General features: G+C 42.0%; 4 protein-coding genes across 4 annotated transcripts in view; 1 reads left to right on the top strand and 3 right to left on the bottom strand.

Moving 5' to 3' along the window:
- The window catches only part of LOC108613581 (uncharacterized), an 8,745-nt gene extending 4,863 nt beyond the window's left edge, over positions 1-3,882 (bottom strand). Inside the window, exons 1-2 of the mRNA XM_089467519.1 lie at positions 3,568-3,882; positions 3,205-3,357 (exon numbers count right to left, since the gene is read on the bottom strand). Of these exons, the coding sequence (XP_089323645.1) occupies positions 3,205-3,213 (9 nt within the window). The 5' untranslated portion in view covers positions 3,214-3,357; positions 3,568-3,882. The remainder of the gene's footprint in view (positions 1-3,204; positions 3,358-3,567) is intronic.
- Positions 1-21,406, top strand: part of LOC108614063 (2-oxoglutarate dehydrogenase complex component E1) — a 24,042-nt gene extending 2,636 nt beyond the window's left edge. The window contains exons 5-9 of the mRNA XM_018007975.2: positions 48-1,173; positions 1,227-1,381; positions 1,449-2,346; positions 2,407-2,561; positions 20,716-21,406. Coding sequence (XP_017863464.1) covers positions 48-1,173; positions 1,227-1,381; positions 1,449-2,346; positions 2,407-2,561; positions 20,716-21,316 — 2,935 coding nt within the window. The 3' untranslated portion in view covers positions 21,317-21,406. The remainder of the gene's footprint in view (positions 1-47; positions 1,174-1,226; positions 1,382-1,448; positions 2,347-2,406; positions 2,562-20,715) is intronic.
- On the bottom strand, positions 14,518-20,023 carry LOC108614062 (uncharacterized). Its single transcript, XM_089467509.1, has one exon. It carries the CDS (start codon positions 19,762-19,764, stop codon positions 14,911-14,913), a length of 4,854 nt encoding a protein of 1,617 aa, XP_089323635.1. The 5' UTR covers positions 19,765-20,023; the 3' UTR covers positions 14,518-14,910.
- On the bottom strand, positions 21,376-22,546 carry LOC108614069 (protein OPI10 homolog). The gene is made up of 3 exons (XM_018007985.2): positions 22,407-22,546; positions 21,981-22,340; positions 21,376-21,649 (listed from the first exon to the last, which is right to left on the bottom strand). Exons 1-3 carry the CDS (start codon positions 22,434-22,436, stop codon positions 21,449-21,451), a joined length of 591 nt encoding a protein of 196 aa, XP_017863474.1. The 5' UTR covers positions 22,437-22,546; the 3' UTR covers positions 21,376-21,448.

Raw genomic sequence — 22,546 nt, 5'->3', positions numbered from 1 at the left:
AGAGCATTGGATGAGGGGGTTCAGTTCTCTAACTTTCTAATCCGCAGAGAAATTTTAGATCGTTTGGAGCGTGCGTATTGTGGCCATATCGGCGTGGAATATATGATGATAACATCAATTCTGAAAAGCACCTGGATACGCCAGCACTTTGAGGTGCCTGGCGCTATCAATTTCAGTGCAGAGGAGAAGAAACTCATACTTGAGCGACTGACACGCTCGTCGGGCTTTGAGAATTTTTTGGCCAAGAAATACTCGTCGGAGAAACGCTTTGGGCTCGAGGGCTGTGACATAATGATACCCATCATGAAGGAGATCATCGATCAGTCGAGCAAATTGGGCGTCGAGTCGGTGCACATTGGCATGGCGCATCGTGGTCGTCTGAATGTGCTGGCCAATGTTTGTCGCAAGCCCTTGGAAGAGATACTGTCACAGTTCAATAGCATTAAGGCCACAGACGGGGGCTCCGGCGATGTCAAATATCATTTGGGATTATTCACAAAGCGCTACAATCGGCAATCGAAGAAGAATGTGCGCATCACAGTTGTGGCCAACCCATCGCATCTGGAGTTCGTCAATCCTGTTGTGCTCGGCAAGGCACGGGCAGAGATGTTCATGCGCGGCGACTATCAGGGCAACAAAGTGCTGCCCGTGTTGATACATGGAGACGCCTCGTTCTGTGGCCAAGGTGTTGTCTACGAGTCCATCCACTTGACGGATCTGCCAGCATATACCACCTATGGCACGATTCATGTGGTCGTCAACAATCAGGTGGGTTTCACCACAGATCCACGATTCTCACGCTCCTCCCGCTACTGCACGGATGTCGCGCGAGTCGTGAACGCGCCCATCTTCCATGTGAACGCCGACGATCCGGAGGCGTGTGTGCATTGCGCACGCGTTGCAGCCAAATGGCGCGCGAAATACCACAGGGATGTTGTCATCGATATCGTTGGCTATCGCCGCAATGGCCACAACGAAGCGGACGAGCCGGCCTTCACCCAGCCGCTGATGTACCAGCGCATACGCAAGCTGAAACCCTGCACAGTTAAGTATGCGGAGAAACTGGTCCACGACGGGGTCATCAAAATGGAGGAGTATACGGAGATGACCGCAAAATACGAGAAGATATGCAACGAAGCCTTTGAAAAGTCGCAGAAAATCAAAACATTTAAGGTGAGTTAAACATTGTAATGCAACAATGATATATGGTAAATATCCACTTATAGAACTCCCACTGGATCGATTCGCCCTGGTCGGGCTACTTCCAAGGTCGTAATCGCCTCAAGCTGTGTCCAACTGGTGTGAATCTCAAGGTTCTAATGCACATTGGCAATAAGTTTGCCTCGCCGCCGCCCACCGAGAATAAGTTTACATTGCACAAGTAAGTAGATATGTATATATATACTATATCTATATATTCATTATCTATATCATTTTTCCCTTGACAGAGGAATTATGCGTATTTTGGGCATACGCAAGAAAATGGTGGAGGATAAAATAGCGGATTGGTCACTGGGTGAGGCCTTTGCCATTGGCACATTGGTCAAGGATGGCATACATGTCCGCATATCTGGGCAGGATGTAGAGCGCGGCACGTTCTCGCATCGACATCATGTGCTGCACGATCAGACTAAGGACAAAGTCAGATACAATTCACTGCAGCATCTCTATCCTGATCAGGCGCCATATGATGTGTGCAACAGTTCGTTGTCCGAGTGCGCCGTCATGGGATTCGATCTGGGCTATTCGATGGCCAATCCTAATACGCTGGTCATCTGGGAAGCGCAATTTGGTGACTTTGCCAATACGGCCCAAGCGATCATCGATCAGTTTGTGGCCAGCGGCGAGACCAAATGGGTACGACAGTCTGGTCTAGTTCTATTCCTACCGCACAGCATGGAGGGCATGGGTCCAGAGCACTCATCTGGCCGCCTTGAACGTTTCCTACAGTTGAGCAACGATGATCCCGATTGTTTTCCGGTTATGTGTGATTCCGACTATGTTGCCCGCCAGCTGCTCAACTGCAATTGGATTGTGACCAACTTGACGACGCCGGCGAATCTCTTTCACGCCTTGCGCCGACAGGTGGGCATGTCTTTTCGCAAGCCCATGATCAATTTCTCGCCCAAATCTCTGCTGCGCCATCCGTTGGCTCGCAGTCCGTTCCGAGACTTCAACGAGTGCAGCTCCTTTCAGCGGATCATACCCGACAAGGGCAAGGCATCCCACAATCCCGAGTGTGTCGAGCAGCTGATCCTATGCAGCGGCAAGGTATATTATGATCTGGTCAAGGAACGTGACGATCACGACCAGGAGGCGACCACTGCCATAGTCCGTGTAGAGCAGGTGAGTTGACTCTTTATTCATAGGTTGCACCACCTTAGTGTATTCCATTTCCATTCACAGATCTGTCCCTTTCCATACGATTTGATCTACAAACAACTTGAGCTATATCCAAAAGCGGATCTTTTCTGGGTACAGGAGGAGCATAAGAATCAGGGCGCCTGGACCTATGTCCAGCCGCGCTTAGATACCGTGCTTATCGAGCTGAAAGCCAATGAGTAAGTGTTTTTTTTTTTCTGTTTTTTTGCTGCTCCTATTTCACTTATCTAACAACTGGCAATTGGCAATTTCTTTGCGCTAAATGCCAAGGCGCAATGCCAAAGGCCTTGGTCTACTGCCTAATGATTCAGGTGCGACGCGCCTTCAAAATGTCAATTGATTATCATTTGCTCGTCGCCCGTCGCCCGTCGCTCGTCGCTCGGTGATCAGCGATCGTTGGTCGTCGCTCGTCGTTTCTCTCGGTGACGCTAGCCATGATTCAAAATGGCGTTGGGCGACATGACGCCATTATATCGAGAAACGTCTTCGTCTTGGTTGACATTAAAATCTAGCTAGTGGCTGATCGCTTTCACATTAATCGATCTTCGAACAAAAACAAACCAAAAACCGAAACGTGTGCCAAACAACGTGCGACGTGCAAAAGAAAAAAAAAAAAAAAACGGAAGCGATTGCGGTGTAGGAAATTAGACTATGCTCATACCCTGTAAAGGGAGTGTCAGTAGGGAAAAAAAGTTTTGCGGATTGTGGAATTTATGTAGATTTGCTGGTAGGCTTAATATTTTAGTTTTTATTCTTAGTAAATTATTCCATAACTTTATAATTGTCATTCAAATTCTATGCATATTACCATTTAATACATACCTGAATCATTTGTCAAGTATTTACAGGGTAAATCGAGGTACAGCTTAAGGTTTTCAGCTGTTCTTATAAAATGCCAATGTCTCATAAATATCAGTGTGTATTCCCTTATGTCTCAGTCATACTGCATCTTTTATGTTACCATTTACAGGGTATCTATTAAAAAATAGCACTTGAAGGCTGATCTCACTCAACTCGCAGCTATGAGATTTATAGGGAATGCGCGCATTTGGTAAACATTTCAATATATTTCATGTCAAATACATGTTTGGCCTTTTTCTTTCCAAATGAGCTCTTGATAGATATATATACATATACATATATACATATATATTCTTATATCTATATTTATGTATATATACTTACTTATATATAACTTGTGACCTTCTGTAAGTTCATATCTTGTTGACAGCACGTGTCCGTTTGCTTAGGCCGTGTGCGCTGAGTAAGCTCTAGAAAAATGTTGTTTTGTGTCTTGTGTGTCTTCTGTTTGATTGCGATAAATTGCAGCCCGTTCGCTTTCTGAAGGCTCCAATAATTATTTTCAATTTTGTATTTGGCTTTTTGCGTTGTTAGTAATTAGCCTGGCGTCCACAGTCCCCGACACCGGCCTCGGCTCTTTTTGTCTCTATGCACTTTGAACAAATTGCGAGACAGCCAGCTCGCGCTGTATTGCTTTAGCTACGGCTGTGGCTATGTCTGTGACTCTGCTTGTGTGCAATGTGGATGTGTGGCTGTGGATGTCGATGTCCATGTCGCTGTCGCATGAGAAACTAGCGCAAGGAACTTGGCACAGTTTTTAGTCGGCGTTTGATACTAAACGGCAACCGCCTGCAGCCGCTCCCTCGCCCTGTTTTCTATTGAATTTAAGCATTTGCTTTTCGCGAAATCTACATAAAATTTAATGTAGCGACATGTAGATATATCTATATATGTGATATGTGTTAAAGTGTGTGTGTGTGTGTGTGGCTATCTATGCGCTGCTCCTGCTAAGAGCAGAGCCAAGTGGTTCGCTAAATTTGTGCGCTGATTTATGGAAATATTTTGTGGTCTGCAAGGCTTGTTTCCCTAAACAAAAAATAATAATGTTCTATATAAACTTGTTTTTCTTTCAAGTGAAATTCAGAATTTTATATAAAATTTATAGAACAACATAAGTTTTGTTTAGTTTTTATTTTTAAATGGAGTGAGAGAGAGAGAGAGAGAAAGATCCATAGGACTAGGACTAGGACTAGGGCGTTTGCCACTTAAGAGCGCTCTCTGTCTTTCTCTCTCTCTCGCCCTCCTCGCTTCTCGCTCATTTAAACAATTGAAATTCCTGCTCGATTGTGAAAATATTGAAATTCCCATAAATTTCAATCTAAAAATTCATATTTTGTTTATCTCAACATCTATATAAAATATTTATGGATTGGGGAATTTCCTCAGTTTGTAGACGATTCGATCTAGATATGCTTTTCAATGAGCATGAAATTGTGCATGTCTCTGTTTGTAATTAATTCATGCAGCAGACAAAATATATAGCTAAGCTATGTATATGAGGGTAGCTTAAAGAAATGACAAATGCACAATATTATGTATATGTAATATATAAAATCAAGAACAATTTTTATATGCATTTGTTATATTTAGATATTTATATAATACCAAGAAACTTTTGTTTTGTTTTATTTTTCCCTTTATACCTTTCCATAAAATTCTATAACTGCTCTTGCCACCCTCGTTTATATTCTTAATCACATTGAGTCGTGTTGCCAGCTACAAAAATTGAATGAAAAGCGTCGCACACAAAGGCGCTCTGCTAAATCCCAGGAATGTAGCATATTTGCTAAACTATATCATATACATCGCCAATATATATACTCAAAAATAAATATATATACATGTATATGTATACATTATATATACATATAGATGTGTAAATCGTTTCATGTTTGTATATTTCTTTGTTTTGTCGCGTTTGTGCTCTTGTTTAAAAGGCGAAGCAATAATTTTGAGGGATTTCTCTACCAAACGCCTTGGCAATCAATTATGAGAAATGCTACCCCTAACAGTCCTCCCGCCAACAACCATCGGCCAACCCATGCCAGCCCCAAGGCAAATATGTTTAGCTCTTGTTATACCCTGAACCCATTGAAAATGGGAAATCAGGGTATAATGGTTTTGTGAAAAAGTATGTAACGGGCAGAAGGAGGCGTGGCAGACCCCACAAAGTATATATATTCTTGATCAGCGCGACGAGCTGAGTCGATATAGCCCTGTCCGTCTGTCCGTCCGTCCGTCCGTCCGTCCGTCCGTCCGTCCGTCCGTCCGTCCGTCCGTCCGTCCGTCCGTCCGTCCGTCCGTCCGTCCGTCCGTATGAGTGCGTCGATCTCAGAAGTTATAAGAGCTAGAGAGCTGAAATTTGGCATGCATACTCGTGTGTACCATACGCAGTACGAGTTTGCTTTATTTTTTCGATTAATCGTCCGATAACTTTTTTATCGAGAATAATCGAAAAATTGATTTTGTTTTTTTAGCTTAATTTGAACATTTTTAGACCTGGAGTCTTCAAATTTGCGTTGTATATAAAGTTAATCGATACAAAGATTTTGTAATTTACAGATTTTGGATACCACGCCCCCTTCACCACCAATTTGTAAAAAACGCATTTCAAGTACTAGAAACTTGTGCTTTGGAATGTACACACATATTTACCATATGATTACGCTCTAAAAGTTTCATTAAGATCGTATGTCTACAAAAGAAATTATTCAACAAATAAATTCTCATACTATTGCTCACACTGCAGCGCAGCCCAAGCGTAGTCGCTGCTTACTGCGCAGTTAGCAGAGCGTAGGCTTATGTGCATGCTGAGGCTAATATACATATAGATGAAACAGGCAAATTATTTGTATTTTTGACAATAAAACAAATAATTCAAATGAATCCCTTTTTTATGACCTGTTGCATCTTTTCAAGGCGTCAGCAGGTAGCGAAAATAAGTCCCATGTACGCCTCTTTAGTTCCGTTTTTTATACCCTTTACCCACTTATATTGTTAATGACGGTTGTGTTTATGAATGAAATATGTACATACTTCATATACTCATATTCATTGAGACAGTTTTATGGCAATGTAATATACGTTATAATGATTTTTTTGGGTTTTTGGTTTTTTTGGGACCGATGCTTTACCTAAAATCGTTAACTGACTTATGGTCTTTAACACCAGCTTCATTCACTCCCCCTTTAGTAATAGTTAAACTGTGAACAAGTGAACAACGCGAAAGTTGTGACCCGTAAAGAGAGGTGAACGTGATAGTTTATTTCAGCTGTGTACACTGTGAAAAGTTCTTTACGAATATCAGTTAGTGCGTTGCGTTCGTTTACGTGTTTGACGATTACTACATTGAATGTAAGTCAACTTTTGAAAGAATATATTAACTAACTTTTCGAAATAGTCTTTTTAAAGACTTTGTAGTCTAATTACTTTTAATTAATTTTACATATATTATTAAAACGAAAGAAAAACAAAAAACAAAAAACTAACAAGCACTTAAATAATTTTGTATTTTACCTACTTAGATTATTTACATTTTTATTACTTTTATTACTTTTATTACTTTTAATATACTTTTTTTAACATAAGAACATTTCATTAATTGATTTTGACTCAGTTTAATTACCTTTACTCTACTTTTACTATATTCTCTTTAATATAAATTTGTAAAGATGCCAAGAACTAGGAGAATTTCAGCGGCAGCTAGATCAGAGAGGATAAGAGCTAGGAATCAATTAAATAGGTCAAATGCAGATAATTTAGTAAGAGAAAGGGAATATAACACACTTTCGCAAAGAGAGCGTAGGGAAAACTTAGAATATCGGCAAGCTGAGCAGCTTAATAATAGTGAGCGTCGTCATACTCGTAGGAATAATTTAAGGGTTAGAAATTTGGAGCAGGCAGAAAACACTGATAATCGTGCCATGCATCGATTAGATTTGCAAATTAGAGAGCAGGAGCAACTTGCAAATACTTCACGTCGAGCGAGACGTAGGCAAGATCCTGAGTACAGGGCGATAGAGCAAGAGCAGAATACTCAACAGCATTCAAGCCGTCGAAGCGATGCTATAGTTAGGGAACAGGAACAACTTGCAAATACTTCGCGTCGATCAAGGCGTAGGCAAGATCCTGAGTACAGAGCGATAGAACAAGAGCAGAATACTCAACAGCATTCAAGCCGTCGAAGCGATCCTATAGTTAGGGAACAGGAACAACTTGCAAATACTTCGCGTCGATCAAGGCGTAGGCAAGATCCTGAGTACAGAGCGATAGAACAAGAGCAGAATACTCAACAGCATTCAAGCCGTCGAAGCGATCCTATAGTTAGGGAACAGGAACAACTTGCAAATACTTCGCGTCGATCAAGGCGTAGGCAAGATCCTGAGTACAGAGCGATAGAGCAAGAGCAGAATAATCAACAGCATTCAAGCCGTCGAAGCGATGCTATAGTTAGGGAACAGGAACAACTTGCAAATACTTCGCGTCGATCAAGGCGTAGGCAAGATCCTGAGTACAGGGCGATAGAGCAAGAGCAGAATACTCAACAGCATTCAAGCCGTCGAAGCGATCCTATAGTTAGGGAACAGGAACAACTTGCAAATACTTCGCGTCGATCAAGGCGTAGGCAAGATCCTGAGTACAGAGCGATAGAACAAGAGCAGAATACTCAACAGCATTCAAGCCGTCGAAGCGATCCTATAGTTAGGGAACAGGAACAACTTGCAAATACTTCGCGTCGATCAAGGCGTAGGCAAGATCCTGAGTACAGAGCGATAGAGCAAGAGCAGAATAATCAACAGCATTCAATCCGTCGAAGCGATCCTATAGTTAGGGAACAGGAACAACTTGCAAATACTTCGCGTCGATCAAGGCGTAGGCAAGATCCTGAGTACAGAGCGATAGAGCAAGAGCAGAATACTCAACAGCATTCAAGCCGTCGAAGCGATCCTATAGTTAGGGAACAGGAACAACTTGCAAATACTTTGCGTCGAGCGAGACGCAGGCAAGATCCTATATACAGAGCGACAGAGCAGTCACACAATACAGCATTGCACTCTCAAAGCAGACAAAATTTTGGTCGAAGACTTTTAGAAAGGTCAAGGGACAGGCTGTTACGGTCTCGGGTTAGACATAACACTACTCGGCGACTCATTGAACAGGCTCGTAATACAAGTGCAAGGCGAAGTGCGCGATTGCAAGCCCGTCAAGAGGCATTTGATGCCAATAGAATCGTGTCCCAAAGAGTTAGACAGTTTAGGAATATGATAGAAAATAGAATAGAAGAAAATCGACGAAATGCTATCCGTAATAGCCAGGCTCGCGCAGAAATTCTTCCAGAGAATAGGGAACGTAGAAGAGTAAATAATAGTTTATCTGAATGCATAAACAATTATAATATACTTGTTAAGCAGGGTCCAGATCAGGTTTGCGTTTGCTGTAAAGGCTTGTGGTTTCCACACCAAGTCGTCAAAATAAGTAGAGATTTTGTTGAAAGTAAATGTAGTGTTGAAGATAGCGAAGATATTTTAAGTTTATCTTCAATTTTTCCCGGTTTAAATAATAAATACACTTTTTGCAAAACATGTAGTGCAAGTGTAAAATTGGGCAAAAAACCAAAGTCAGCTATTTCAAATGGTCTAGATTTTCCAGAGCTACCTGAATGCTTAAAGGATCTAACTCCATTAGAAGAAAGACTTATTGCTCCCCGCCTTCCTTTCATGATTATCAAGTCATTAGGGTATGGTCGTCAAACTGCAATTAAAGGAGCTGTAGTTAATGTACCCATACCGATAGGCAATGTGGTGACATCCCTTCCAAGGGCATTTCATGAAGCTGAGGTTGTTCAGATACATCTTAAGCGAAGAATGGAATATACCCATGATTTCATGGCTGAAACCATTAGGCCTTCTAAAATTATAGGTGCTATTAGGTATTTGATTAATACAGAACTCTATAGGAAACATCAAATTACTGTCAATGAGCAGTGGATGTCCTCATTTTCTTCCGATAACGTACCATTTGTAGCATCAACCGATGATAGAGATTTAGTTTCACAACTTCTAGAGCAGACAAATCAATCTGGTGTACAAGGGCAAAATGATTTTCAAGAGGAATTGTTAAATCCTGGAGGTCAGGAAACATTGCTAGAAAACATTCCTGTTGAAAATATTGCGCTGCAGAGAATTGTTATCGCACCTGGGGAAGGTCAACGACCTTTAGATATGATTCAGGATAGTGATTCTGAAGAGCTATCTTTCCCCACAATCTTTGCTGGAATAAAAAGAAAATGTAGCGAGAGTTTTACAACTATTGTTAGGTCTGAACTTAGAAACTTTGATAGAAGAGGCTGTAGGAGTGATAAATTATTTCTTAACTATAAAAAGTTGGAAATGATAAATATTAGAAATAACACTTCTATTTGCTTACGAAAGCATAGCGCAAATCGAGGTATTTCTGCTGCAACTGCTCTAAATGAGGACCATTTAAATAATTTAATACGCCACGATGATGGCTATAGGGTATTAAAGGGTATTAGAACATCTCCTGCTCATTGGGAAGCGGAAAAAAAGAAAGTTATGGCGATGATAAGGCAGTTTGGTCTACCGACATTTTTCATAACTTTTTCAGCAGCTGAAACGAGATGGACAGAATTGTTAGTTTTATTGTCTAAAAATGTAGACAGTTTAATAATATCTGAAGAGCAAGCTGCTAATTTAAGCTTTGACGATAAAGCTCGTCTCATTAGGTCCGACCCGGTTACTTGCGCTAGATATTTTGATTTTCGCTATAGGCAGATTTTAAAATTAATGAAAATGGAGGGTGGTATTTTCGGTCGCCACTACGTCATTAGGTTTTACTGGCGGGTTGAGTTTCAGCAGAGAGGCTCTCCCCACATTCATGGAATGTTTTGGCTGAAAGATGCCCCTAAGTTTGAATTGACTAATGAGTTAAGCATTCCTCCAGTAAAGACGTTTGTTGATCAGTTTATCACAACTGAAGTAAATAACCCAGATGTGGCTCCATTTTTGGAATACCAAATCCACAATCACGGGCACTCATGTAGGCGGGAAGTTAGATCACAAAGGATATGTAGATTTGGGATACCATACCCACCTATGCCTCAAACTGAAATTCTTTTTCCATTAGAGGAAAATCTTCCAAATTTAGATGTACATCGGAAAAATTTTGAAAAAATCCAGTGCATATTAGAATATCCATTTGATCGTGCCACTATTGATTTACTTTGCGATTTCAACAGTTTTTTGGCTCATGACCAACTTAACCTCTCCTATGAATGCTATATTAATGCACTTCGGTCGACTTTAAAGAAACCAAAAATATTTTTAAAGCGATCATTTGCAGCTAGAAAGCTAAACGCTTATAATAGTACCTTGCTCCTATTACAAAGAGCAAATATTGACATTCAATTTATCTTAGATCCCTACGCCTGCTGCAGCTATGTTGTAAATTATATTAACAAGTCCCAGAGAGGTATTTCCAAATTGTTGCGTGAAGCAGTCAGTGAGATTAGCAGGGGAAATGTTTCTATTAAACAAAAGTTGCAGCACATAGGTCATAAGTTTATTTCGGGCACTGAAATATCGGCCCAAGAAGCTGTGTACTGCTGTTTGGGTATGCATTTATCCGAAAGCAGTAACGCTGAAGTCTATATTAATACTTCGCTACCAGAACATCGGGTTAGAATACTTAAGTCTAGGCAACAGTTGCAAAATTTGCCCGATGATTCAACTGATATATTTTTATTGGGTCTTATAGAACATTATGTTCAACGACCTGACGTTCTAGAAAATGTATGCTTAGCTGATTTTGCGGCTTTTTATACATTTAGCAAACAACAAACTGGAGCTCGACAAAATAGACATGATTTGGATAATCTTGATATACCCAGTATTTCACAAACACCAAATCTCATGCTACGCGATGGCAGTGGCTTTCTTAGAAAAAGACAAAGTCCGAGCATAATTAGATATAGAAGATTTAATATAAATATTGATAGATGTAATTACTTTAGAGAGGTCGTAATGCTATACTTTCCTTGGAGAAATGAGCACATAGACTTAGTTATGAGGGATTGCGAAACATTTTGTTGTCAAAACCTGGAGACAATCAATATCAATCGTAGCAAGTACAATTCGTTAGATGATAGCGAATTACAAAATGCTCTTGAAAATGTAGCTCAGGACGAAACTGAGGAAACTTTTGAAAATCAAGTCGTAGACGACAGATTTAGGGTATTGGGATTGCCCGAAATTAATCCACAATTAAATGTTCTAAACATTAATGAAAGTGATGAAAATACAGACTTAGGAGATAATAATGTACGGGTCATTAAACTTCCACCTTTAGTTTCGCCTGAAGGACTGGCCGATATTGTCAGGTCGCTTAATTTGAAGCAAAGGACATATTTTACCCATGTTTTGCACAATGCCAAAAACAATTCTGTGTTTTATGAATTTGTTGGAGGTGGTGCAGGTGTCGGAAAAAGTCGGCTTATTTCAGCTATATATCAGTCATTATCAGTAATGTACAATAGCAAGCCAGGCAATCATCCAACAATTAAGATTTTACTGTGTGCCCCCACAGGAAAAGCTGCGTTTGGGATAGGCGGATCAACCTTGCACTCCATGTTTTCACTTCCAGTTAACCAATCTGGTTTAAGTTTAAGACCCTTAAGTCACGATCTAGTGAATACATTACATTCAAGGTTGATAGACCTCAAAATTATTATTATTGATGAAATTTCAATGGTGGGGTCAAAAATGTTTTCTCAGTTAGATTCACGATTAAGGCAGATTTTCAAAAATACGTCTCCTTTTGGTGGTATTTCTGTGATGGTTTTCGGTGATTTACGACAACTTTCACCAGTAGGTGATCGTTGGATTTTTGAGTCCAATTCTAATGATCCCTACAGTTCAATTTATGCTTCATCCCTATGGGACCTTTTCAAATATTTTGAACTTACCGAAATTATGAGGCAACGGGAAGACCGATCTTTTGCAACTGCTTTGAATAATATGGCCTCGGGAACCATGACAACCGATGATATTAGTTTAGTTCGCTCTCGCATATGTCAGCCAGCAGAGGTGCCCGATGATGCAATTCATTTATTTAACACTAATGCAGCGACTGATAACTTTAATATTACAAAGCTCAATTTGATTTCGACTGATCCGTTTTTTTCGACCGCTGTTGACTTTGTAAAAGCATCGCACCTAACAAATGCTAATAGGCAAAGAATTCTAGATGCCGTTAGTAGTTTTAGGTGCTCGGAAACACAGGGATTGTGTATGTCTCTTCTTTTAAAAACCACTGCAAAATATATGATTACAGTTAATATAGATACTGCAGATGGTTTAGTTAACGGAGCAACAGGCATGTTAATGCAAATTGATTTGGATTCTTCCAATAATCCAAATACGTTATGGATGAAATTTGCTGACGATAATATAGGGATACTTGCTCGATCAAAGTTAACACATCGTACTGAAAGCTTATGGACGCCTATTCAAAAAGTAGTTAAAAGCTTTCAGTATCGACGAAACGAGCAAGTTTCTATTGACCGCAAGCAGTTTCCAGTTGTACCTGCAGAAGGAATAACAATCCATAAAAGTCAGGGAGCTACATATAGCAAAGTTGTGGTCCACACTTGCCCTCGAATGCAGCGCGCTTCAATATACGTAGCATGTAGTAGAGCAACAACTGCATCGGGGCTATTTATTATAGGAGATTTTGTGCCTCCCAAAACGCCTAGAAATGAAGATAAGGTGCAAAATCAAATTTTGCAATTGCGGAGTGTGAAGCAGCTTCGATCACATTATGATCACTTAGTTAATAGTTCCACTCTTGACATATTCTTTCATAATACTGAGAGCATTCATTGTCATATTCAAGACATTCGGTCTGACACACTAATGCTTAAATCGTCAATATTATGTTTTGTTGAGGCGTCAACATATCCAAATGAAAATGTGGACATTCCAGGATTTAGTATTATAGTTCGGGTTAATTGCGACGTAGTACCGAATGCTGTTCGAGCCAAGAGGGGTATAATTATTTATGTTAGGAATGAAATTTTAAATAATATTTCAAACTGCTTAAGCGGTAGAAAAATATGCGGTGCAGCAGTTTTTGAATATGCCGTATTTCGATATAAGTCGTTAAGCTTTATTGTAGCTTACAAAAGTCCTTCTTATTCATTACCGCAGTTTAGAACTGAGTTTGAGGAACTGTTTCTTCAACATTCATTTCTGACTGAAAATTGTGTAATTGTGGGAGATTTTAACTTATGTTTGAGCAGGTTCGAAACATCCAGAACCTTTTATAATAATTTGATTAGAAAAAGCTTTAGAAGCCTGCTAGATTTGAAGACGTCTACAACCAATTCCGATTCACACATCGATTGGGCGTTTTCAAATCTAAGCAGTGAGGTCATTTCTGCTAGGACATTTGAAACTATTTATAGTTACCATAGTGGTATTTCTTTAAGTGTTGATGATATTTGATGTTTTTTTTTTTTTTTTTTCTCCATTTAAACAACATTTTTTGATTAAAAAGTGTAATATAGAATAAGTAGTATTTAACTAGTTTATAACAGAATAATATATAAGATATATTTAATAATTTATGGTAGTAATACTAATTTTTTGGTGTAATAATAAATGAATAATAAAACAAAAAGCAACAATATTTTATTACCTAGGGTTCAGGGTATTTTCTAGTCGAGCACTCTCGACTAGAGTTTTCCTACTTGTTTTTCTCTTGATGTCTCGACGCGTTTGTTTTTGCTTGCATTACGCCAAAGTTTTATTAATGACACGCATTTTTCTGGCACATCTCAGGGATACGAGTGTCAGCGTTGATGGAGTGGGCGAGCGTCTTAATGCCCGATCTCGGAGAGTGTATGTCTATATAGCTAAGCACTAGGCAAAAGAGATTACATAGCCTAGGCCTATTTATAATACAGGCATGGCTAGCTAAATACCCCAAAGAGGGGCTGCAGATACAGGTCAAAGTTCGTCCATTTGGTAGGTCTGTGGACTCTGTTTATTTTGATAATATTCATTCATATATGAATGATGATATATGCGTATATATCCATATACAAAACAAATCTATAAATAGGTTATTTAAGGCACACAAAAAAACACACAACTTTGAAATAAACAAATTCATAAAAATTTTTAATGACTAATTGAGCTAAAAATTGTTGTTGCTGTTGTTGTTGATGATGTAAAGAATCCGAAATGCGCATAGTTCAGATATTTTGCTTCTCTTTATTAAACATTAAATCTTTTGGTTTTTACTTAAAATGTAAATGTAAGAAGGCAACGTGAAATTTTATAACAAATTCGTTATCTTGGAATAATTTACGTATACATATAGAAAATAGTTAGAACTAACACTAGGATAGCTAAGCTACAGATACATCATTTATTGTATATTTACATAGATTTAAACTAGAGAGTGTGAGAGTGTGTGACAAAAGACTATAACATAACTGAATGTCGTACTTGAGATCCTTTAAAAAATCCATGTGAATTTCTTAATGGAAGGAAGCGGCTGCCAAGGGCGACGATCACATTTGGGTAACACTTACATAGCTGGCCAACTGGTGGGTGAAGTTGGCTGATTGCCTTCAGATCTGGCCTAGACCATATTCCATATGCTGTAGCTGCGCGCACGTCGCTCCTCCTCGACCACCTGTTCGTAGTCGATCTCCAGATACTCCTTGCCCACAAATTTCACCTTGCGTCCGGTGTACTTCTTGATATAACTGATATGGGCTGCCACCTCTTTGCCCTCGATCTCGAGCTTATACGAAATGCTGGTGATGCGCTCCAAGACTCGGCCACGCTTCCAGCGCACCTGGGTCTTGCGATATCGCTCCGCATACAGCACCAGATCCCCAATCTTGTATTCACGCACATGCAGGCAGGACTTGAGCTTCGCGGGCTCTGGCTCTGGTTCCGGCTCGGGGTCTGCTTCGTCGTCTGTCACGTAGGCAATGGCCTTCTCAATTGTCTCAATCTCAGGCACCTTGGGCTCCTCCGGCTCCTGCTGTATGAAGAAGGTGTCGCCAATGGAGAGACGCCGCTTCTGTCGCTTTATGATCACTTTCTTCTTGACTTGACGCGGCTTTTTGGGCACAGGCGCTGGCTCCACTTCCACCTGCGCTTCCTCAACCACTTCGGGTTCCGTTTCCGCTGCGATGGCTGTTTCCGTCTCCTTTACATTCTCCTGTTGCTGCTGTGCGTCGATTGTTGTTGCTGTTGGTGTTGCTGTTGCTGTTGCCTGCTCCTTGGCTGCCTTTGTCGTCGTCTTCTTGGGCGGCGTTTGCTTATTGATGCGATCCGCTATATCGCCAATCTTATTCTTATCCTTCAGAATATTGTTGAGCTTGGTGGCCGACTCGTTCGCCTTCTCCTTGCCCTTGTCTATGGAACTTTTACGCACCAGCTTCTTGAGATGCGTGGTCTTCTTCTTGGCGGAGACCACCAGATCGGATTCATCATGCGGCTGCTCAACAGTTTCGATCTTAACGGGCTGCACGGGCCCGGCAAGTACTTTCAGCTCCGGCATGGTATCTAGACTGTTGTTCACTTGCGCCTGTGCGTTGTCTTTTGTAGCAGCAGATATTGCCTGTTGTTGTTGTTGTTGTTGTTCTTGTTGCTCTGATTTCTCTAGTTGCTGTATCTGCTGTTGTTCTTGTTGTTGTTGTTGCTGCTGTGGCGATGACTCTTCGTGCGACACTTCGCTCAATGTCGCTGCTATTTGTGGCGTCGCGGCATCAACGGGGGCGACTTCAATGTCAACGGCGTCGACCACCTGTTGCGGTGTTGCTACTGCACTTGCCGGGCTAATTAATGTCTGATTAATGGGTTCTTTAAACTGGCTTAATGAGCCGCTGATTGCACTTGACACTGGCGTTAAGGTTGTTGCAGTTGCAGTTGCTGTTGTTGTTGCGGTTGTTGCTGCTGGTAGTACCAGCACCGTTTCACCCACCAATTCGGCTAGTTTCAGGCTGGCGCGTCTGCTCGGCTCGCTGGCTGCTGCTTGATTGGCCAAAACATCGATTGGCAATTGTTTTGGCGCCGTCTGCGATGTTGCTGCCGTTAATGTTGTCGCTGCGTTTGCTGCTGTTGCCTCTGCCTCTGGCTTCGTGTCGATGCTTTTGGCAGTTGGTTTTGTTACGCTTTTGGCAGTGTCTGCATTGCTGTTGACCTCTGCGGCTACAAGTTGTTCATTTATTGTTGTCGCCTGTGGCAGCGCTGTCGCCGCCATCGCCATCGCCTCCGCAGCCGCCGCCCCCCTCTCATCGCTGCCGGAAGCGATTATCGTTAATTTCTGCTTCTTCTTGCGCTTGACAATCGCTTCCGAGTCGGAGGGTCGCCTTTGTATCAGTGCATCGCCCGGCACAGGCTCGACCTTTATCTTGGATGGCTCCACGGCTGCAATGGACGCACGTCGCGGATTTCGCACCTTAACAACCGTTTTCTTTTTGGCTGCGGCCTTCTTGGGCAATCCCTCGATTCCAGTTGCTGGCTGCGTGGCTGACTCATCGGGCAATGCGGCTGCTGTCTGTGATGTGGCCTCCACACCCTCCACGGGCTGCTGCTGCGCCGTTGCTGTTAATGCTGTGTTGGCCACTTGGCAACTGTCCTTGGGCGTCTCTTTGGCTGTTTCTTCAAATGCCGTTGATGTTGTGCTCGTCTCTGTAGGCTTCTCTTCGAGCTCGACCTTGGCTTTGGAGTCCTCTTCGATTGGTGCTGCTGCTTTGAGTTGCTCCTTGACTGATGTTGCTGCAGTGTTTACAACTGCCTCTTTGATTGCTGTCGCTTCTCTTGCCTTTGGCTTTGACTTGAGTTCGCTTTGCACTTTTGCCAGAAACTCAAGCTTAGCTTGTGCCCTAGATTTTTCATCGCCCTTCGCTTTATCCTTGGTCTCTGGAGTTGATTCTGCGAGTGTAGGTTGCTCCTCCTTGAATTGGTTTGATTGCTTCACTTGTTGTTTCTCAATTGCTTCGACTTGGGTAAATTCATTTGGCTTCTCTGGATCGCCTTTGATTTGATTTGTGAGCTGATTCTGTTTCTCAGTGGTTTTGTTCTCTTCAGTAGCTTCTGCTGCCCTCAGCTCCTCCTTGGGTTTGCTCTCTGAAACAGCTTCTTTTACTATAACAGCTTCTTCTTTGGCTTGTGACTGCTGTTCAGATTTATTATTTGTAGGCTTTGTCAAATCCTCGCTCGGCTTCTGCTCCTGCACCTGCTGCTTCTCCTTACCCGTCTCCTTATCTTCATCAGCTTCATCGAAATAGCTGCGCCTTCTTATTTTCTTAACAAAACGAAATTGTACGGGCTGCTCTGGCTCCACTTCCGTCGGCGATACGCTCGCCGCAACAGTTGGTGGTCCGGTCCACTTAACGCCGGCTGCTTCGGCCTCGCTCTCTGTGCTGTACTGCTTCAGCACACCCTTCACCTCGCTTAGTGCGCCCGAAATGCGCGCCTTCAACTTGTTCAGTCGCTCAATAACATCTTCCGGCTTCTCCTCCACCGATTCCTGCGATCGCATGCGTCGCTGACGTCGCAGACGCGTTCGCTCCGGCAGCAGAGATTCCACATCAATTGATACATCTTCTCGACTTGTGGAACTGCGTTTGGATTCGCTCAGCAGTGGACGCGAGGTCGAGGCCAATGGCACCGCCGCATCACGTATACGACTCGTGATGGCTGCAACTGTTGCTGTGGATGTTGCTGCTGCTGCTGCTGAGGCCGCTGCTGTTGCTGCTGCTATTGTTGGTGCGCTGGATAGACGACTCGACACTGGTTCTGGCAAGCGAACATTGCTCTTGAGCAGTTCATACTTCATGTCGCTGATTTGATTGCCGTTGATGTCGCTGCTGCTGCTATTGTTGCTATTATTGTTGTTGTCATCCAGCTCTACTGGCTGCTCAATTGGATCGCTATAAATATCAACAACGACGGCGGTTGCTTCACTCTCGTCACTCACTTTCGTCACAGTCATGTCCGCACATTCACTGACCACCACCTGCTCAACCACCGGCTCGCTCCAAAGGTTACCCGTGGCAATCAGCTGCACCAGCTCCAACAATAGATCTATTAAATCGAGATCCCAATCCGGCACTGGGATAACGCTCGCACTCTCGGCTAGCAACGCGCGCACCGTACTCTTTAGCAGTTCTAAACTAGCAGCACCGTTTGGTTTGGTTTGAATTACGTCTGATTGTTGCCGTTGCTGACCATCCACTTGCTCTGACGACGAGTCGCGCGCGTCTGAATGAGTGGAGGCGGTGGCTGCGGCTGTGGCTGTGCCTGTGGCTGTGGCTGTTAGCTCCTCAGCTATTGTTTGACTCTGCTCTGCTCGGCTGGCCAAGCATATTGACTGCCGCTCTTTAGTCATATTTAGCTCATTATGAGCTGCTGCCGTCTCTAATTTGCTTTGCTCACATATTTCGCGTTTATTTTTGGCATTACCAGCATTCATGGCGTCGTCGTCGTCGACATTGCCTTCGTTGTTGCTGTTCTCATTGTTGATGTTGCTGTTGTTCTTGCTGTTGCTGTTGTTGTTGTCGTGTCGCCACCCAAAGGCGTCATTAAAATTTTCCGCCTGTTGATGCTCGATTTCCTTTCGCTCGCCAACGCCTTCAATTTCGACGTTCAAGTTTAATGTTTGCTCGTGAGCGTTGAGTTCATTATCAAATGCCGCCTTATGTACATCATCAACATTATTATCATCGCGATGACCATTGAGATCATCATCATCATCATCATTGTCATTGTCAGCATCAACTGTCCGCTGCGAATCCATGTCTATTTTGGTGCTCATATTGTAGCTCGTCTGCGTCACTGTTGTGTTTGTTGTTGTTGTTGGTGTTGTCGTTGTTGTTGGTGTGGGCACCACATCCGTCGTTGTTGTTGGCTTTGGCGTTGGCTCGTTGCTCTGATCATTTCCATGCGCAGCATTGGCATTGGCATTTCGATGTTTCTTACACTCTGGCTGATTATTGGGAAAGCTGATAAATTGTTTTTTAATTGTGGGAAATTCGTTTAGCGCGAATCGCGTTGTCGCCACGGTGGGTCTGCTCCCCCACACGCTTATTGATTGAGTTGAATAGTTGAAATTCCTCTTGGGTAATTGGCAGAGCAGCGGAAATCTTTGTGGCAAAGGCAAGTGAATCACTTGCTCGGGAAATTTAGATATTGCTGCTGTGGTTACAATATTGCTAAAGGATTTATTTCCTACATGTTGCTGCTTTACTGGAAAAGTTGCTGTGACCTGCGGCAGAGTTTGCTCTGCTTGCAGCAGCGGAAACTTTCCAGGCGCAGCCATTTTGATTTTTGCCTGTGGCCGCCATTGTTGTTGCTGTTGTTGTGGCGGCTGATTATGTGAAGAGTTGCACTGCAGCGCCCTCTGCAGCGGAAATCGTTGCTCATCAATCGGCACTTCCGGCGTGCAGAAACCATTCACATTTGCTGCTGACAACATGGCTGACTCAGCTCTATGCTTCGACAATATTTGCGAATTATGTTTATAATTAGCTGCTGTCAGCGCCAGCGCCAGTGGCTGCGGCTCCCCTTGCCCTGACTCGTTGAATGACAACGCCCGCGCGTTTTTAACTTGATTGCTCTGTTGTTGACCTATTTTAGAGGCGTTTCAATTTTAATTTTAATTCACAAATTTTCGTTAGTTCTCATCAAAACACGCGCTGCAAATTGTTGCTGCTTTCAACACTAGGTTGCAACCCGAACTAACAAAATGGGGCATCTTTTAGCAACACGCAAATGTCTAGACAAATGCTGTAATTGTTGTAAATGCTAAATCAATGCTGCGCTCTCTATGTACATATAATTGGCAAAAAATTTCTTTGTAAACAAAAACGAATATTGAATACACTACGAAAACTCTTATACATTAGCAGTTATGTCTTATACTACTTGTATTAAAAACAATTTTAAGGCTCTTAAAAAAAATTCTGTATACAAGCATAACTTATATCATATGATAATATCAAGCATATGCCTGCAAGACCCTAGCAACTGAGTTGCTAATTGCGATAAATTCATTGTGTCTGAAACTGTAATTTATACATACACACAGATGTACATATATATATATATATATATATAGTAAGCACGTTCGATTATATAGACTATATAAATGTGTCGCCTTGCCAAATTGATTTTAGCCGGCCACAAAAAAGAAAGATAGGTAAAGAGTGAAAATTAAAAAACCACTCGTGCCAAATAGCGCCACAAGCCCATTGTTTAAATATATATGTATGTATATATAGCATACTTATATATGTACATATATGCTCAAATGTAGCATACGCTTGCCAAATTTGCCAGCAGGCAAAACATAAATAACGAAGACTGCAAAATTGCTTAAATTTCATTCTGATCCCTTTTAAATAATTGAAAATCATTTAATTCACAGCCGTTGTTTCCTTTATCGTGGACGTCCACCAAATTCGGCTTCGTCCACGGGCAACAAGGTACAGCATTTAACCGAATATAATGATCTTATTACGAGCATCTTCGGCGAGCTTACTGAAGAGAACAAATGCCGCATGGAGGAGAAGAAGAAAGCGGCAAAATCAAAAGCGTTGAAAGAAAGTGAAGCTAAATTGGCTAAAGAAAAAATGGCCAAAATGAAAGAAGAGGGTAAAGATCCTAAGGGAGCCGGTCCAGCTGGTTCCGCGCCACCGGCTAAGCCGCAACGTAAGCCAACAGATAGCACATCTCCAAGTGAGGGTCCATCGCCAGCAGCGCCAGCAGCGTCAGCATCGCCAGGACGTAAATCTGCTTCGAGCGCACCAACAAACCAACCAAATCAAGCTAGGAAGCAAAATGTTCCGCAAGCGCCAGCGAAACAAGAGAATCAAACACCTAAAAGAGCTGATACTCCAAATCCGAACAGTAGCAAACAAGAAAATACACCCGCTAGAAAACAACATAGCCCCACCCCTGCCACTGATCCCAACCGAACGAAAACTGAGGAGAAACCCTCTTCAGAAGATCCCAACGATTTTTGGTAGTTTCGAAACCATACGAACAAAATTACAATTTTACTTATTTGTTATTTAAACTAAAACAGTTTTGAATTATAGCAACGTTCGTACCTAAAAGTATATTTTCCACCTTTCTGACACACATCATTGTTTTTGTTTTTAACATTGTTTCCAATAGTTTGGATTTTGTTCCATTCGACGCTGAAAGTTGGTGTACCAATTTTGTACAACTGAGAAAGGCACAAAGGTTTCAGTCGTGGCAGGTGGAATCTCTGGTACGCCCACACAAAAACTGGACGCATAATTGAAAAAGTTCTCCAGCATGCGCTGTCCAAACTGTATATTATCGTTGGCGGTAGACTGTAAACGAAAAATATGTGTAAATATTTAATGTGCATACTACTTAAACTAGAAATCCGTGCCACACTTCTTGTCCGTTTCGTACCAGCCTTAGACGCTTTCTATATCCTTCTAATCTTCACGAATTTCTGTCTATACAAATGTAAAGGTATATACAGTTTACGGATCCGTTTCATGTATCTCATGTATCATATCCGTATTCCACAGTAGGCAATTACTCGATCTATGTCATATATAAACTCCAGTTTGTCCAGAATGTCGCGTTTAAGGTATGCAACGGGCAAAAAGCAGTGCATGAATTTCCAGCTAATTAAACTCCACATGTACTTACAACTGCAGGTGTCTGTTGAGCTACCGCCAATTCGGGCTCTATAGAAATGCCAATTTGAGCTATGTGCGAGATCTCCTGAGCACCAAAGACCATGCCATTGGAATATGTCTCCAGTTCTGGGCCTTTCTTCAGTTGCGCTATTTTGAAAATCGCGGAGGGCTTGGTGTTATTGATGTGGCCCAGATATTGCCATGTAGGCGCCGCATTCGCATCTGGCCAACTGAAATAGATTGCTGCTGCGGTGCCAAGCGGCAGGGGCGTGATGCCAGTTAAGAAAATAACAACATAATTCACGTTGTCGATGTCGGGGACGTTTATCAGCAGCTTGTTCTCATCAACTGCTACAAAATCGGTTTGAGGCTGTGCGTGTGAGTAGCGAAAAGATACTGTTTTAGTTTATTTCATTAACATTTAAGAAGTACTCACCAGTCTACCTGAAATAATCAACCCAAACATTTTCGACCGGCTTCTTTGTCTTTTCTAGAATAAATAAAACCACTACCATTCGCGGGTCAGCGTGCACAGCCTAAATACGGTTTTAGTATTTTTTATCGCATACTTCAGGC

This window comes from Drosophila arizonae, chromosome 4 (genome assembly GCF_054131065.1).
Source record: "Drosophila arizonae isolate 15081-1271.41 chromosome 4, UAZ_ARI_1.0, whole genome shotgun sequence".
NCBI classification, from domain to species: domain Eukaryota; kingdom Metazoa; phylum Arthropoda; class Insecta; order Diptera; family Drosophilidae; genus Drosophila; species Drosophila arizonae.
The sequence above is the reverse complement of the archived record's forward strand: the minus strand, read 5'-3'. Positions and strand labels throughout refer to the sequence as shown.